Source organism: Vidua chalybeata, chromosome 1 (assembly GCF_026979565.1).
Source record: "Vidua chalybeata isolate OUT-0048 chromosome 1, bVidCha1 merged haplotype, whole genome shotgun sequence".
NCBI lineage: Eukaryota > Metazoa > Chordata > Aves > Passeriformes > Viduidae > Vidua > Vidua chalybeata.
In genome coordinates this window covers 86,727,548-86,743,929 of record NC_071530.1, presented here as the reverse complement: position 1 = coordinate 86,743,929, position 16,382 = coordinate 86,727,548, and the positions used below count along the sequence as shown (strand labels likewise).

At 37.1% G+C, this 16,382-nt stretch overlaps 1 protein-coding gene across 4 annotated transcripts in view; it reads right to left on the bottom strand.

Annotated features, from left to right (window-relative positions):
• FHOD3 (formin homology 2 domain containing 3) overlaps positions 1-16,382 on the bottom strand; it is a 374,768-nt gene that overhangs the window by 24,642 nt on the left and 333,744 nt on the right. For all 4 annotated transcript variants that reach the window (XM_053946675.1, XM_053946685.1, XM_053946696.1 and 1 more), the window contains 2 exons: positions 7,227-7,417; positions 5,444-5,636 (listed from right to left, as the gene is read on the bottom strand). In XM_053946675.1, the coding sequence (XP_053802650.1) occupies positions 5,444-5,636; positions 7,227-7,417 (384 nt within the window). The remainder of the gene's footprint in view (positions 1-5,443; positions 5,637-7,226; positions 7,418-16,382) is intronic.

Below are 16,382 nucleotides of genomic sequence, written 5' to 3'. Positions count from 1 at the left end.
GGAAACAAAGGACAAGGTGGAGAAGGACAAACAGCAAGATAGAGGAAAGACAGCACCGTCAAACCATGACAGAGTAAGAGGTAACCATGGTACTGTTTATGCAATAGGAGGACATAAAAATAGAAGACATATAAGGAATTTATTTTCATGCCTTAGACAATCAGCTTGCTTCTTTTTTTTTTTTTAAGCTGATTGTATGTAGAGCAGACTGTCACTGCCAGTAGGATATGTAGAAATTTCCTGATTTTTCTTACAGAAATGGTGAACTGAAACTACCCCTAATCCATGATATTTCTCTCCCTTGAGTCATGAGGTTGTTTGCCTCATGGAAGCTGACAACACTAGGTAGGGCTCCTTCTCCTTCCTTCTCTGTGCAGCACAGGGAGGTCCTGGCTGCTATTTCTTTCAGTGCAGAGGTCAACTTCTTGGCAATTCCTTTCCTCTACACTTAAGTGTTTGTTTTAATTCCTTTTTTAAGCTGTGATTTTTCAACTTCCAATTCAACAGAGCACTCAAATCAAATGCTGGGTAGTTTTTCAATAAATGCTTAAAGTTCTTCAGTAGCTGCCTGATACCTGATTCTGGAAATCAGAGATGCAATTATCCATTGTTATTCAGGGCTTTCACCCTCTGTGACAGCAAGCATCTAAAACTATGTTGACAGTTGTACTACATTAAATGCACAGACATACAAAAATATTGTGGGATATGGAGTATTCTTAAATTTGGGGTTTTACAGGGAATTAGTGAACTATTTAGATCTGTATTCCCAAATGCTTTGGGAATTCTTCAGTGGGTTAGAAGATGCCCCACATGGAAGTTTCCCAAAGTAAAACATGGCTTCTCAAGTATCTGGGCTCCCTATTTCCATAATTTTCAGTTTGATTGTTTGCAAAGTGAAAACATAGTCCAGAAATTTTATGCACTTTTTTTTATTTGTGGGTTTTGTTTTGGTTTTTTTTAGAAGAAGCATTCCACCAATAGTATTCCTCTCTTTAGTGTTACTAATACACATTTTTGACCTTATCTCCATCTCAGCTCTGATTTCTGTCTGGGATTGATACATTCTGTTCCAGAAACATTCATCATTAAAAATGAAAGCCTGATTTACTTTGGCCCTCAGTTTAGTTTCAGCACAATCTCCATAAGAAGATTAGCTGTGACTGCTGAGCAGCACATTAACATTGCTTTTTAAGGGTATGTTTTATGCAAAGAGTGAGATGCTTATTCTAATTTGGACACAGTGGTACTGACAGAAACACAGGCAGTGTGTTTTGCAGAGGGATCATGGCAGGTATGTTCCCTTCCCTTTGCATTAAAATTGTTTGGGTTTTTTTTCTGTCCCGTGGGGGCAGGGAGTCACTCTATAAAACAATTCTCTGAAGAGGACCACTGTTCACTTTTTGTCATGAGTAAGAAATAGAAAGAAAAATAGGAAAAAATACAAACAGTATTTTATTCTAATTCTATCTATCTATCTATCTATCTATCTATCTATCTATCTATCTATCTATCTATTTCATCATTCTGTACATCCAGCTAATAAGTAAAGGACAGCAGGAGAGCAAATTAAGCTAAACAATACAAAAAGGCAGTCAGGGCAAGGTAAAATATTAGAGAATACACATTACAAAGACTGTGCTCCAAACAAAAGTATATTATAGTATTACTTTGTATCAAGCTAGATCTTTACAGGGTACAGGCCCAGCTGCTGGCCTTCCAGCCCGTTTAATCTAGCTAGGAATGATATGCTGTGGACTCACTTTAAGGGCACTTCTTTGCTTGACTTTGCTCATGTCCAGTACCTGAGCATTACCATTTCTCTCTCTCCTGCTCCACATGGAGAGCACTCACTCCTAGAACCACTGTCCTACACACGAAGCTACTCCAGTGCACAGGAGGAATAGTTCACCACTCCCTCATATTTCCATGTCTGAAGAGGCATTTGCCTCTAGCAAATACTGACAACAGAAGTAAAAGCAGCAAAATAAATAAATCAACATTATGTTTCACAAGGGAAAATGCTCTCACCCTGGTGTATACATTCTGCCTTGTATTTACTTCTTCATTCTTCTTGTATTTACTTACATCATTATAAAAACACAGAGAAATAGCAATAAATTAGGAATTTTTAAAATGTAATATTATCAAAAAAACATTGAAAGACTATTGCTATACTGAGTACCACCTGCAGACACAAGATGTTAATTTGAAGGAGAAAAAGGCCATTTGATTCTTCTGTCATTCAATATTGGATGTTGCAGGACAGTTTGATATCTCCCTCCTTCTCTTCCTCCTGCTCTCACATTTTTCCTTTAGGCTAGCATTTCTGTGCAGTGGATCTGCTGTTTCAAAATACTATGTTTATTACATAGCAATTCTGGAATTGAAACTCTTAAGTATCATGAAAAGAAGAGCTTCATAAATCTGGGCGACAGATGCTTATATTACCTACTATTATAAAAAATAATTTTAAAGCTGAGACTTGTATCTATAATTGCATTTCTTCCCTGTTTTGCTTGCTTGTTACTTTTAGTGCCTGAAATGAGTGCCATCATTGGCTAAAGCCAGATATAGGGTTACAGAGACTAGGCAATTTTCCCTGTGAAACCATGGCAAATAACTGGGTTTTTTTCCTTACTCCTCTCCTCCAGACAACATTCACCAAGATTTAAACTGACAGTGCCCAGTCCACTTCAGCTATTAAAGAACATATAAACACCAAGATATCTGTGGTAAAAGGCTGAAAGGAAGACTGGAAATGTTTCCCATGGTTCTCCTGAGCTCTACTCCATGTGAGCAATTGCTGAAGCTGATGCAAGTTCTCCATGCAAAGAGCCAGCAGACTCTCCACACAACAAGCCAGCACCCCTCTGCCTTCCAAGTCTGCAGAGGGGACAACGTTTAAGAGATACAGGCCTTTTCTTTACAAACTGGGCTGGTTCTGGCTTATTCCTTTCCTGCTTTTGTTAGAATCCCTCTTCATCTGCTTAAAAGCAGTATACTGTGAGGTGATAAAAATGAGACCCTGCGGAAACTTTCAAAAGGACAGGGAAGTAAATTTCAAATAATTGCACAATACTTTAAGGCCACCAAAAGCAGAAAGTAAAATTCCATATGACTACTGCATATTATAATCACTTTCTACAAAGAATTTCTTTCCAATGTCAAGATCTCAACTTTATTCTATCAGTATTTTGTAAGTAGTGAATCACTGTGAATGCATTACTGATCTATCTCCCCTTTCCAAGCTTTCAAATATAAAACACTAAGAAAATCAAGACCAGATACAAACCACAGCCAAAACAAAACTAAAAGAAAACTCCACATTTTCATAATTCTTCAGACATAAATATCTTCCATCCTGCTGACTTGGAAACTTGTTTTGAGGTAGATATAACTTTGAAGTTGTCGGAGGAAGCCATGACAAATAGTCTGATGCAATTCAATTCAGTTTTACCATATACTGCAGTTCAAATAAAAGGTAAACGAGGCCATGTTACTGGGCTATGGTCAAAGAGATTTAGCTAATTCTGAAATAACTATGCAGCCACATTAATAACTCCGTTAAAGAACATTCCTATAAGGGCACTTTCAAAGACAGTTGGTTTTTACTCATGCAGGCTTTTTGGTTTCAAGCTAATAGGACTGTTCTATAATTATAAATTAGTGATAAGCAAAATAAGCTCCCTTTTTTAAGATCTGCAAGATATTTTTTGGTGTAACACTAACTGTCAGATGGCATTTAATTCTTGCCAAATCTCAACAGCATTTTGAGCTTAACAAGAGATCTTCCTCCAATTCTACTTTTGTTCTGGAAAAGGCCTTGGTGCCTCCTTCCCTCCATTTTCAGGCCATTGTCCCTGGTTCTGACCCTTGCTGACTCACTGTTAAGCCTGAGACTTTTAGTGGTTTGAAAGGGTGCCATTTCTCTGCTTCCTGAACCCAGCTGCCAGTGACCAGAACTCCTTTTCCTCTTGCATTTTCTGCAGGCAGGACATAGACAAGCTTTTTGTCCTGCCACAGCAGTAATTCTGGACAGATAATGCATAAACACTACATTATATGGTAGCAACACAGTAGGAAAACAGTAACTCCTTTACATCTCAGTCTTTCTTAAACTAGTAAAAAGCGTCAAAGCTACCAGAGGGAATGAAAATTTTAATTTACAAAATGCTTTGGTTAATGCTGTCTTTTGGCTCCTTTAGAACACATCAGGAAAACAAAGAAGCACTTGCAGAAAGTGATTTCACTTCTCTAGTAGTAGTTTTGTAAATTTGTATGACTGTATAAAATACATTTTTTTTTAACCTGAGACTACACCAAAAGAAAAAAATTATTTGATAATAATGCAGGTTTAACATTTTCTCCAGATGGGGCAGATTTCCAAATGTAAAGAGGATATTGCCAGGAAAGATCTACAAATGATTGTGAGTCAATGACTTAAATGCAATCTCAATTCATGTTAGTCCCAATACATATATATGTATTTATATATTTATATTGACCCATGTTGCCTGAGCCATAAAACTGTAATCAGCTTCAGGCTTGTCATGCCAAAGGCAGGGGTAGCTTCATATGCAATGAAACACTTGCGTTTAATTGAGACTCCAGATTTGGATTTTGAGACAGCTGGAAACTTTTATTAAGTACTGGCACTTCTTAAAACTCTATTTGGATTGAGTCAAAGTACATCAACTTAAGAAAAAATAGAAAAAAAATAGAAAAAGGGGATTTTAAAACCTATTATGCTGAGAAAACTAATCTTAATTTATTCTATGAGTATGCAATCTTACAGTCAAAAAGTTTGCAGAGTAACATCTACTGTGGACATAAATTTGTCCATCCTTTCAGAATCCCAAAGTAGTCTGTTACCATAAAATTGGCTGGTCTATGCTCTAAAGTTAAGAAAAAGATGCACATGAAATACACATATATGTGCATATATATATATATATATATACACAGACATAAAAACAGATAAAATATCAAGGCTCAAGACTATACTAGAATATTCAAAGATGGAGAAAAAAATCCATTAAAATTTGGCTAAAATCACTTAAATGGCTACAATGATTCATCATCTGAATTATGTTCTCAATTAGGACTATAATTTCTAGGTTTTTGTTTCTTTTTCATATTCTTGGCTGGTCAGATACACATGGCTCTTGATGTCTTGTAGATATCCTGGACACTGTGCAGCACACAGAGAAGTTCTTTTTGGATAATTAATTTCAGTTTGTTCTTGTCCTCTATATTTTTATGAAGCAGAAATTATACATAATCAAGGACTTTCAAGTTTTGTCTTCTAAAAGAGCAGAGTTCATTGCTTACAGCACAAGGACCTCTAAAATTAAAATAGAGTAACAACACTTCATATACCACATGCAGTGAAAGAAAGTTTTAAAAATCCATGCTATGGGAGATACCATTTGCCACTTACATCTGTTATCATTTTCCCTCTGGTCTTGTTTCTTTCCCTGTGGTTAGCTCGTTTCTGTTTTTGCTGCAGAACTCGTTCCCTAGTGGTGCGGTATTCCAGAGCAAATTCACTAATAATCTTGCAGAACTTATTGATGTTGACTTCACGTATTGCGTAGGGAGGATGGCCCATAAATAACAAAAATGAGTGAAACCTGGAAAAAAATGAGTTATAAATGTAAAGGGAAAAAATCCTTATTGATGGTCTCTTGGAAGAAAGACAACAACTCTATATTTCACTGAATCCATTTATTACTTTACTAGCTCCCATAATTTCCTTTGTGCTACAAAATTTTCATGGATGCTTTGCATAACATTGGTATGTTTTATAATTAAAACCATGAAAGTCTAGCCTATGATAACTTCATCCCAGTCTAGTTTCCCAGGCTGATGCAGGAGATAAAATATTTATGGAACTCCATCACTTTATATGACTAATTTGGCATGTGAAAGACCAATTTCATTTCTGTTATAGAAAAAAAATATTTACTAAGTTTCAATTCTATTTATTTGTATTAAGCAACTTCAAAGAGGCTGTTAGGACTTTGGGCAAAGTCTAGACAAGAAGAATGCAGATTTACAGTCTAGAAAACACAAGAAGGAAAGAATTTCTGGTTCACAAAACTGACCATAAAATTATATTATCTACCAAGTACGTTAGTTTGGGACACTCTCAATTCACAGTTTTACTGCTTCTGTGGCATTCAGAGCTTTTGTACTATTTGCAATTTTTACTATTGCCTCTATATTTCATGATTTTCAGCAGCACACTGAATGTGAAAAAATGTATGGGAATTCCTTTTAACTCCATCTACATCCCTGAGGACAAAAAGTCTTCCCAATGTTAGAAAGATGCAAGTATATGAAAACATTTTTAAGAACTATCATAGCAGTTGCAGGATATCAGAGGAGAGAGTTGATATTTTTTTACTTGCACAATGCCTATGATAAACACGACAGGAAACTAATGAATTCACTTCCCTTCCATTGCAATTGGGATTTCTGCTTACTTGTGGCATAAACCCTAAGTCATTACAAAAATGAAAGAAGAACTAAATCAACTTTTCAAGTGTATACCCACAAATTTGGGATCATTTGGAATCCATCTTTTAATTTTGACCACAGCAATTTAAAAATTATCCAGAAGTTGGAAAATCTCTCACCATTTCATTAAACCCAACTGTAAATCCTAAGGAGAGTAATCTTGAATCTGCCTTCAGCTGGTATAAGCATAAAATACACAGTCGAAGATCTTGCAAATAAGAGTGGTTCTGCCTACAAAAGAACTCATTGTACTGACTGTACTGAAAACAAGACTGGTTTCAGCTTCTGCATATGATGAATTTGTCAATAAAACAACATTTTTTTGCTACAGCCTATTCTTGTTTATCAGACAGTAAGCCAAGCCTCCTTAATAAACATCCAGGGATAAGCAGAAAATCTATCAACTTAAAGCTGCTAGCTTTTGGGGACTAGGAGGCAAAAGACATAGTTATTGCACCTTGGGAATAAATGATTGCCTGGATGATTGCTTTTTTTTAGTCAAAAATATAATAATTTCTGGAGTGGGGATCTTTCTTCAATGGCGACTATAAAAAAAAATATGCACCACATATGACCCGACAACATTCCCTGAAGGAATGGGTATTAAACGCTTATAAAACACGTATTTATGATGTCATAACTTATAATTTTATCAAGTAATTTACTATCAAGGTATTGCTGTCACCAATACAATTCTGTACCTGTTAATTATTCTTCTATGGACAATCTTCAGGATTATGATTCTTTCTGCACAGTCTTTAAGGAACTCAGACATTTTTTGCTTTAGACTTGGCTTCATTTCATGCTTTGCTATAGCCTTAAGGTGATCCCATGATGCTTTGCACCGTCTTTCCATCTGACACAAGTTTTCCTGGAGTTGTTCAAAGTCAACCTGAAAAAAGAGAAAGGAAAAGAAAAGGCAACACTTGAAGTGAAAACACTGCGGTTGTATACTTGGATATCTGAACAATGCAAGTCAAGGTAGTGGCAGCACGACATCAATTCACATTATTAATTATTAGGAAAACAATACAAAATAGCTTTCTCTATCACACTATGTCTAGGCATGTAATGTTAGTAAGGAAAACTGAAAACAAAGAAATACCCATACACATATATTTGGTTTTATTCTTGGAGGCCTAATATCTAAAGGGACAAAAAAAAAAAAAAATTGTGATGTGTTTTTCCCTTGCTAATAACTTCATGTTTGCACCAAGCAACTGCATGACTCAGTTCTTTCTGAGGTAATACAAAACTTTCTCTTTTTCTTAATCCTTTTCTCTACTACTCAGAGCTTTTTATACCCTGTTTACTGCTCACTGTTGTACCCCGCCAACAATTCTCCATTTTAGGAAGTACTTGGATCTATTCCCTGGTCATGCACTGACTTGTTAATAGATGATCTAGTTCTAATCACAAAATTCATGGGCCTGAATTTTTTAAAGCTCTACTGAAAGTATGTGTTATTTAGTGATCTCAGCACTAACTTTCATTCCTTGATATACAATACGAATTTACTGGCTTGTAACGAGATCATATAACGACTCTGAAAGTCTCTCAACACAGTTAAAATAAATGATTGCACCTTACAGTAACATTCATCAGGATAGAAGCCAACACATTCCACAGTAGGTGAGGGAGAGCCTCTCCTTTATTCATTAACCAAAAAAGGTGTTCAAATCGCGATACTCTTACAGGAGACACTCAGGACGTGTTGCTAACAACTCAACAAAGTGCATCAATGACTCAGCCACAGCACACAACAGATAAGAAAAATAAAACTACCCAACATGTTCTGGAATTCTGAAGAAAGGAAAAAATGATTTTATAATACCACTTCACAGTTCAGATGAACTGAAGCTATAAAGTACAGACTTAGCTCTGAGATTCTAAACACATCAGTGCTTGGGATGTTACAGTCTCATATTCCAGTTAATTTCTTAATGCTAAATGAAAACCAGTGTCAGGGGCAGGTTTTATTTCATTCTTCTTAGCTGTGTGCAGCAACTGCTGAGACCTATATACTGAGAATAACCATAAGAAATGCATTATTATTAAAAAGCTCCTGGTATTGATTTGATTTGTTTTTGCTGTGATTTATAAAGTGATGAATTTTTCCTCTTCCCAAGGAAATAGAAACATCCTTTGATCCACTCTGCTATTCAGAAAAGCCCTGCAGGCGGAGCAGCTGTGGGGTATTTGCTTCCCTTATATCCATATCAATGCATATGTTGAAAAAAAGAAGTCCTTTCCAGGTCAGTATTTTCACTGTTGATGATAAACACATTGCTGCTTTCTGCAGATGGTGTATCTAAAACACACACATGGGGAAAAATACTAGCATTCCTGTTAAGGAAAAAAAAATCCAAGGTTTAGATCTTCTTGGTAAGAATTATCCAACCTAGTTGAGGAAGCATCTCAGCCTCTGTAGCTGAGAAATTGAAACTCATGACATTTTATGGCAGAATGAGTTTTAATCTATCAAAAAGCTCTGAGGTTCAGGCCTGTAGGGGCTCAAGAAACATCTTTGGAGAATAACAAATCTGTGAGGAATGTGGCGAATTCCTGACCCCTTGAAATCTGCCAACAGTCAGCACATGCACAAGAGTGGTAAGTTCCAGCAGGGATAGGGACTGGCAGGTTGGGCTAAAGGACACTCATGAGTTTTTTGAACACAAATAAAAAGTCCTCTGCAGAAGTCCTAAGGAGACTGCAGAAAGAAGAACACCACCTGAACTCTCCTGGAAAAAACCTCTGTGGAGCGCAGGTGTGCTCGAGCAGAAGCTGGAAACTGGAAGGAGTAAAGTAGGAACTCCAATATAGAATAATATACCTGTGCACTCCCCAAAGGCAAACTGTACAGCCCCTGAAAGAATGTGCCAAACCTTCATGGAATCTTTGTCTGCCAGCTATCTAGTGCTTGGCCACTTGTCTGTTGTGGACAGAAAGGAATATACCTGCAGAAAAACATCCTCGTGAAATATTAAAGTTCCAGTTTTTCTTGGATTCAATCAGGTACCCCATCTGATACTTTAAGAAATGCTGTTTCACCAGTGCCAATTTTGTGTGTAGACACAGAATCCATTACATTTCAGTCTGCTTCAGGTCTGTGGTTCTGCTTAGGGTGTTATATACAAATAGTACAGTAAAACTGATGAGAAATCCCAACTACAAGAGATCCCCAATCGTGTGTTCATATGATAAGGAGAACAAAAACTTGTGTGGAGTAATAATGCCAATTATTCAATATATTATGCATAAAGAAAACATAAAAACATAAAATTTGTAATACCATTCTACCTCTTTACCAGTTCACACAGCATTGCTAAGGGAGCATTGTACCTTCTGATTTATGTGCTTATTTCCAACACTTTACTAAAGGAATTAATGATGTATAATAGTAGAGAAATATGAATCCTCTTTTTTGTTCTTTCTTTCTTGAAACGAAAGATGCACCAATTCTTGCCTGCAGGTGGATGGTCATGCTGGGACTAAGAAGGAATTCAGGTGAATTGTGGCTCCAGGAGAGCTCAGCATAGGAGGTACTCAGAAAAGAATTCCTGTGGCATTATTTTATAACTATGCTTCACTGAATAAAAGGAAGCAGTAACCTGAAATAGTCATTACAGCTTTCTTCTGGACAGTAGTGTACAGATATTTTATCTGGCCCAATGATTTGGAGGAAAGTGGAAACATATTCTTCCTCCTCAGTACATGTATGTGCAAAAAACATGCAGCTTTGCTGCCTGAATAGTTACCCTCTGCTAAAATTTTTTAAATTAATACATGTTCTTTTCTGCGGGAAAAAGAATGAGTGGTTGTGGCTGTTATGCAAAATAGGAAAGTTCTTTCTTTCAAACACTATGAAATGTTTATTTTAATTTGTAAACCATTTTAGAAACAGCAACTTTCTAAATGGTTCTGGGATATATTTGATATGTTCCTCATTTCTCTGGCCAGGTTCTGCTCCATTCACAATCACACTAGCTAAAAAATATTCAGAACTATTGGTATCTGTGAAATGTCTTGCTAGGCCCACTGTTCAGTCTTCTGAGAAGTGCCTTAGTAGGCACTGTCTATGCAAACAGGATGTAAAGACAAGTTTATGTGACAAAAGCCCTGCAGTCAGCCTCAGCAAACCACAGCCCTAAACTCACTAATGGGCAACTTTAGAATTAAAAATCTATTCTTCAATTTAACACAACAGCATATTTTGCAATTAAAAATCTATTCTTCAATTTAACACAACACCATATTTTGCACAAACGACTCAGACCAAAGAATAAAACCTTCCAACCACATGCCAGAAACAACAGCACTCACTTTAATCACTTTATATCATTATTTACTGCTTGCTACCATAGAAGCAGATGACTTTGCCACAAACAACAAAAATAAAAAGAATTCTACCAAGTTTCTCATTCCACTGGGCTGAGAATTCAGTACCTCATAACACACCTACTGCCCAAACAGCTTCTGTTCTCACTGGTTTTCACCTGACTCTAAAACTGCCACCACCATCAAATGGCTCAGCATTTACTTCCCTGCTTGCTCTGGTTCCCTGAACATTGGTCCTTACAAGGCCTATTTTTTCAAGTTCAACTCCATCCAATATCACATGACATGTATAAAAGTTTAAAACTTTCTCATTCTCATTCATGAAATACTACACCATGCTCCAATTAGGCAGGACATGGATCAGGGAACCTTTCTGGTCTTTGGGTTGGGGTGTTATTCCTCTGTGTGGCCACAAATAGCTCATGGCAACACAGGAATTGCACACTTTATTATTTGTTGGGAGAGAGAGGAATGGCTGCTTTGAGGGAACATTGGGAATTAAATGCAGTAGTTCAAACTTGAAATGCCTTCCACCATATATTCCCCAGGGCAGCATATACAACTCCAGGTATGCACTGCCATGCAATGCAAACAACTGCAGCCACTGTGAGATAAGAGGTCATTTTTCTTCAGCTTTCCCTTAGCTGGAATGTGCTTTACAAACACGTTTTCTCTTCCAGCTAAATCTCCTCTAGTCTTTGGGCTCAGCTACCCCACTGCTGCAAGTACAAAACCATCCTTAAGTAAAGATGCTGCACCTAAATACACTCACGTTTTCTGCCTCCTGTGTTAACATTCAGCTCTTCAACAGGGTCACAGATGTCACAACTGGATTGAAGCAAAAAACCCCAAAACAAGTAAATGAATCGAAATTGATGAAGCACTTATTTTCAAAATCACTGTATCTAAAGATTTGTTCTGAAGGCTAGTGAATTACATAGCCTCAGGACGCTTGTATAAGATTTCTGTTGTTTGATACTCTATTGTTTATTGGCATAGCTTGCTTCTTTTAGTGGTGAACATATGAAATCCAGTTATTTTCTAAGGAAGACCTGGATTGTTGCATTTTTTTCTTAGTCATAAGGTTAATTTAAGAGAAGATTGATGCTTTCACAATGACATGTTGTCTTAAATGCACAAAATGACAACTATTTTATTGTACCTCATAGAAAGATATACATAACAACACACAAGCTTTCTCTTTTCAAAGTTCAAGATAGTTTCTGCAGCAGACCACAGTCTAGTCTTAGCTGTTTATAATTTAGGGTCAGACCGCTCATTCTCACATTATTACAGGGATGCGTTCTGGCAGGGAACATGAAATCTTCCTCTTTTCCTGAGCTGGTTCAGTGCCAAAGGAAATTCTGAGAATTGCTCCTTGCATACACACTGTCATCTGAGAGCAGCGACCTTCTGTGGCGTATGTTCAAAACTCTGTCTCCTCTAATATTTCCAGACTGCTTTCCTTCACCAAGTGTCACAAGAATTATCCCAAGACTCTTGTTAGTCTGACTTGCACACTGTGGGCAAACATTTTAAGCAGATAGATGTCAACTCTCTAAAGCAAGCAATACATAAAGAAGGTTATGCCCAGATATTTCTAATTCTAGGGTAAAAGGTGGCATCCTGCAAAAATAATTTTGGAAATGAGAGCACCTAAATCAACTCACTAATGAAAAATTACAGGACACAGGTGGCAGAGGTGCTTACTGAGGTGTGACCAGATGAGTCTGCCCAGTTGTATACACATCCTATTGCATTTTACTTCATTAAGCAATATGCTGACTACATGGGATCTTTTTGCAGCTGCTGTATGGCAGTTCCTACAATCTGGGACAAAGGGGAGCCATACCACACAGTGGTGACATAGGTCCCTTTAGATAGTGTTATGTCACCTGCAACAATTCCTGCAGTCATATCACTTGGAATGTTATTGAAACACCACAGTGTCATCAGGCACATGTGCTAATCTTCATCTGCTCTCTTTGAGACACAACCTCAAAGTCTCATTTGCCATGGAAGCTCTTTCCCCCTTGCCCTAGTATGCCCTGCAGCCAACAGGATCTGCCTTTCCCTGCTCTGCTTTCACCTCTGCTCCTGCTAGCCCATGCCACGATCTGAGGCAGCTGCTGGCATCACAAGGAATGACTGCAAGAAACCTTGCATTCCTGGACTTTTTTCCATGGAAAATAATTTGACTTTTGGCATTTATTTTTGTTTGAAATAATGCAGGGAAAACATACTTGAATGATAACTGCACACAAATACTTTCTGTCAAGAGAGACATGAGACACTGAAAGAGTACAGGAGGCAACATGATTTTCCCTTCTTTTCTTTTCTTTTTTTTTTTTTTTTTTTTTTTTTTAATCCTTTCTCTGCTTTCCAATTTATCAGGCAGAAGCTATAGCATGTCAAATATCACTTCTGTTCCAGCCAGCTCCTTTCTCCGCATGCCTCCCTGCTAAGGTCCTTGGAGGGCAGGCTGCTGCAGGCTTCCTTCTCCCCTGTGTATGCCTTACGCTCATCCTAAATTCTTTCCTATCAGCAATCCTTGCCCCCTCCTGTGCTGCTAATATTTCCTATTTCTTACTTTTAAAAGCTGCCTGCTTCTCCACTGCCTAGTAGCTGTGAGCATCCTGTACACAAGTGTCTTGCAGCAGGGGTTAAAAACCAGACAGAAGTTTGACATCTTGTAAGTAAATTAAAATCAGGGGAAGAAAATGACAATTTTGTTATCTATAGAGCTGGCCAGTTTTTAGATGCACAGGGGAAATATTTATGGGTTAGAGAGAGAAGATGAACATTTTTAATAACACACATTTTTTAGTCACTAACAGAGGAGATATTGGGGCTGAGGCAACTGCTTCTTAAGGAAATTTCTAGGAACAACACTTGATCTTAACTGCAGAAATCTGAGGATCTGCTTCAGTATTAGGCACATCAGTTCTGGAACAACATCAGTGAAAAAAACAAAATATCAAGAAAATAAAAAGGGCAAGTGATTTTAATCATGTGATACTAAATAACCAGTGCTGTGCATGACTTAATAAATGCATTTATTTATCTAGAATTCTATTTTTTCTCTAATTTTTTCACTTGTGTCTGTTTTTTTGGTGCCATTTATGACTTCTGTCCTTCAGTAAAAAGCCACATGTTTTGCAATAACTATACCATTTTATTTCTGGTCTTTCTAGCTCCTTTTTGGTGGGGCAGCCTGTTTTCTTTATGTTTTTGGGATTTTTTCATTAACTAATGCTCAGGAAATTCTTATATGATGCGCATTTCAGGGGAAGGGGCATCTCTGTTTATCTACAGGATGGAAATTGTTTGGCCTTTGTGGTTTCTGAAAGACGTTTGTAGGCAAAACAGAGCTCAAAATACAGCCTAATCCACAGTGAAATATTAGTTCTCCTTTCCTGTCAGCTTTCCTAAACCAAGATTTCGCCTTGTCTGTGAACATTCCCTTGAAGAGGGCAGCTTGGATGGCTTCCACATCCTAACTCTGATTTGTGGCAGCTATGATCAAGTGGGAATAGAGCTTGTTACAGTAATCCATCAGTGGTTTAACACATGCAGGAACATCCCAAGGAGGGAGACCTTGGGCAACACAGGGAAGGTTAAGGCTATAATTTCTCTTAATGTGATTTTGTCTGGCCTTTTTAGATTTTTGTCCACTTTGGGCAGGGCCACTGGAACAGCAAACCACAGACTGAAAGACTGTGCTCAATTTTGCACGCTCTTAGACCTGAATTTTTTTTTTAAGTGACAGCAGTAGGTTAAGCTTTCTTCCACTTTCTATGACCGAAAAATAGAAGAACCACTTGGGAGAATACCATACATGGTGGTGAGAATTTTGGAAAACAAAGGCTCTTCTCTTTTGTGGTAATTTTTCTTCTTAGTGATTAACTTGATCCCAATCTAAGAAAAAAGGGAAATAACTTCTTAGCAAATTAGCTTCTTAGAAGAAGCAGGAAATGAGAAACCAGTATACCTAAATGTTAAAAAAGAATCACTCAAATTAAAAACAAAAACATAAGAGAAAGTTAAAATCTTCCAAACATGAGAAACTAAACTCACTGCAATAAACCAGAGCCTAAACATAGGCTGTACAAGAGGAAAACTAGGAGAAAAGAGATGGAATCTAAAAAGAATATCTAAGGATATAAAACAAAAACCACAAATTCCTTTATGGTACCAAAAAAGAAAAATAAAGCATGTAGGAGGTTCTGGATCACTGGGGATGAAAGAAACTGAGGAAGACAAAAATAGAGAAGGGAAGCAAGATGACTTCTTTTCATCCAACTTCACCACAGAGGATGTTGGGGGAAAACCTACTCTGGTGCTCCTTTCCTTTTTCTGTATTATATTTTTAATATATGTGAACTAATAGCAAAGTTTGAAACCTTACTAGCAGAAATACATGTTGGAGATGATATTTTACAAAGAAGTAAACAAGCAGAATACAGTAATTATGACATCAATTAAAATAAAGAAATTGAGCCACTGGCTAAAATGAATATGAATATGTATGAAACTATACTTGGTAACTTAGAGAATAAAAGGATAGCAAAAGTTTTGCCTATCCCTAGAAAAGCAGCAAAGTTGGTGCAGAGGTCCAGGTTTTATTACTGTATCAGGTAACTTGGCTGAAAGGATGAGTGACAGGAAACTTAATACATAAAAATAACCACTATATTCTGAATGTTTATAAAATAGGAAATAGATAAGACTAAGCAAAGAAAATTAAATTTCAAAATCTTTTCAAGGGACTCATGGAAGCCACCTATGAATTGTGAGGTTCAGAGGGCAAAAGAAAATAAAGAATACACATTGATTCTCATTTGTTGACAGGGCTAACAGCAGGCGTCTCATGGTTTGTATCTTGTATTTCAAAATTATCTGGAAACAAGGAAGCATATCCAGAAGGTAAAATCTACAGATGGCAGGAAATTATACAGATTAGTCCCGACTGAAGATTATTAGGGGTTTGAGAGATAAGCAGTAAATCTTCTTCAGCAGATCATGGTCACTGCTGTAGACTGCAATCAAGTGCACGGCAGCATCTGACTCCACTGAGAGTTCTGAATGCTGTGTCAGCTCAGGAGAATACCTGGATGTCCTTGGGAACTGCCCTGGGACAATGGGTGTCCAAAGGGTAGCAGGAGTCAAAGAACACAGAGAAAACCTCAGAACATCTAACAAAAGGTAGCAGAATGGACAAACACAATAAGATTTGACATTGATAAGGAGAGGCTGGAATACTGTACTTGCTATTGTTTAACACATTCTAAAAAAGTAAGGTGAAGGAAAAGTGTGGAACTGGTTTCATAAACAAAAGATATAAAAGGATCATTTAAGACTTAGACAAGGATCTGATCAGCCTAGTTTAATCTGGTCTTGTACTGAAAAGGGTGATGGATCATATGACCTTCAGAGATCCTTTCCAACCTAAGTTATTCTGTTAATTAGAAAGAAAAAATATTTTGACTGTTAAGTATATTCAGACAGTAGTTCTTGAA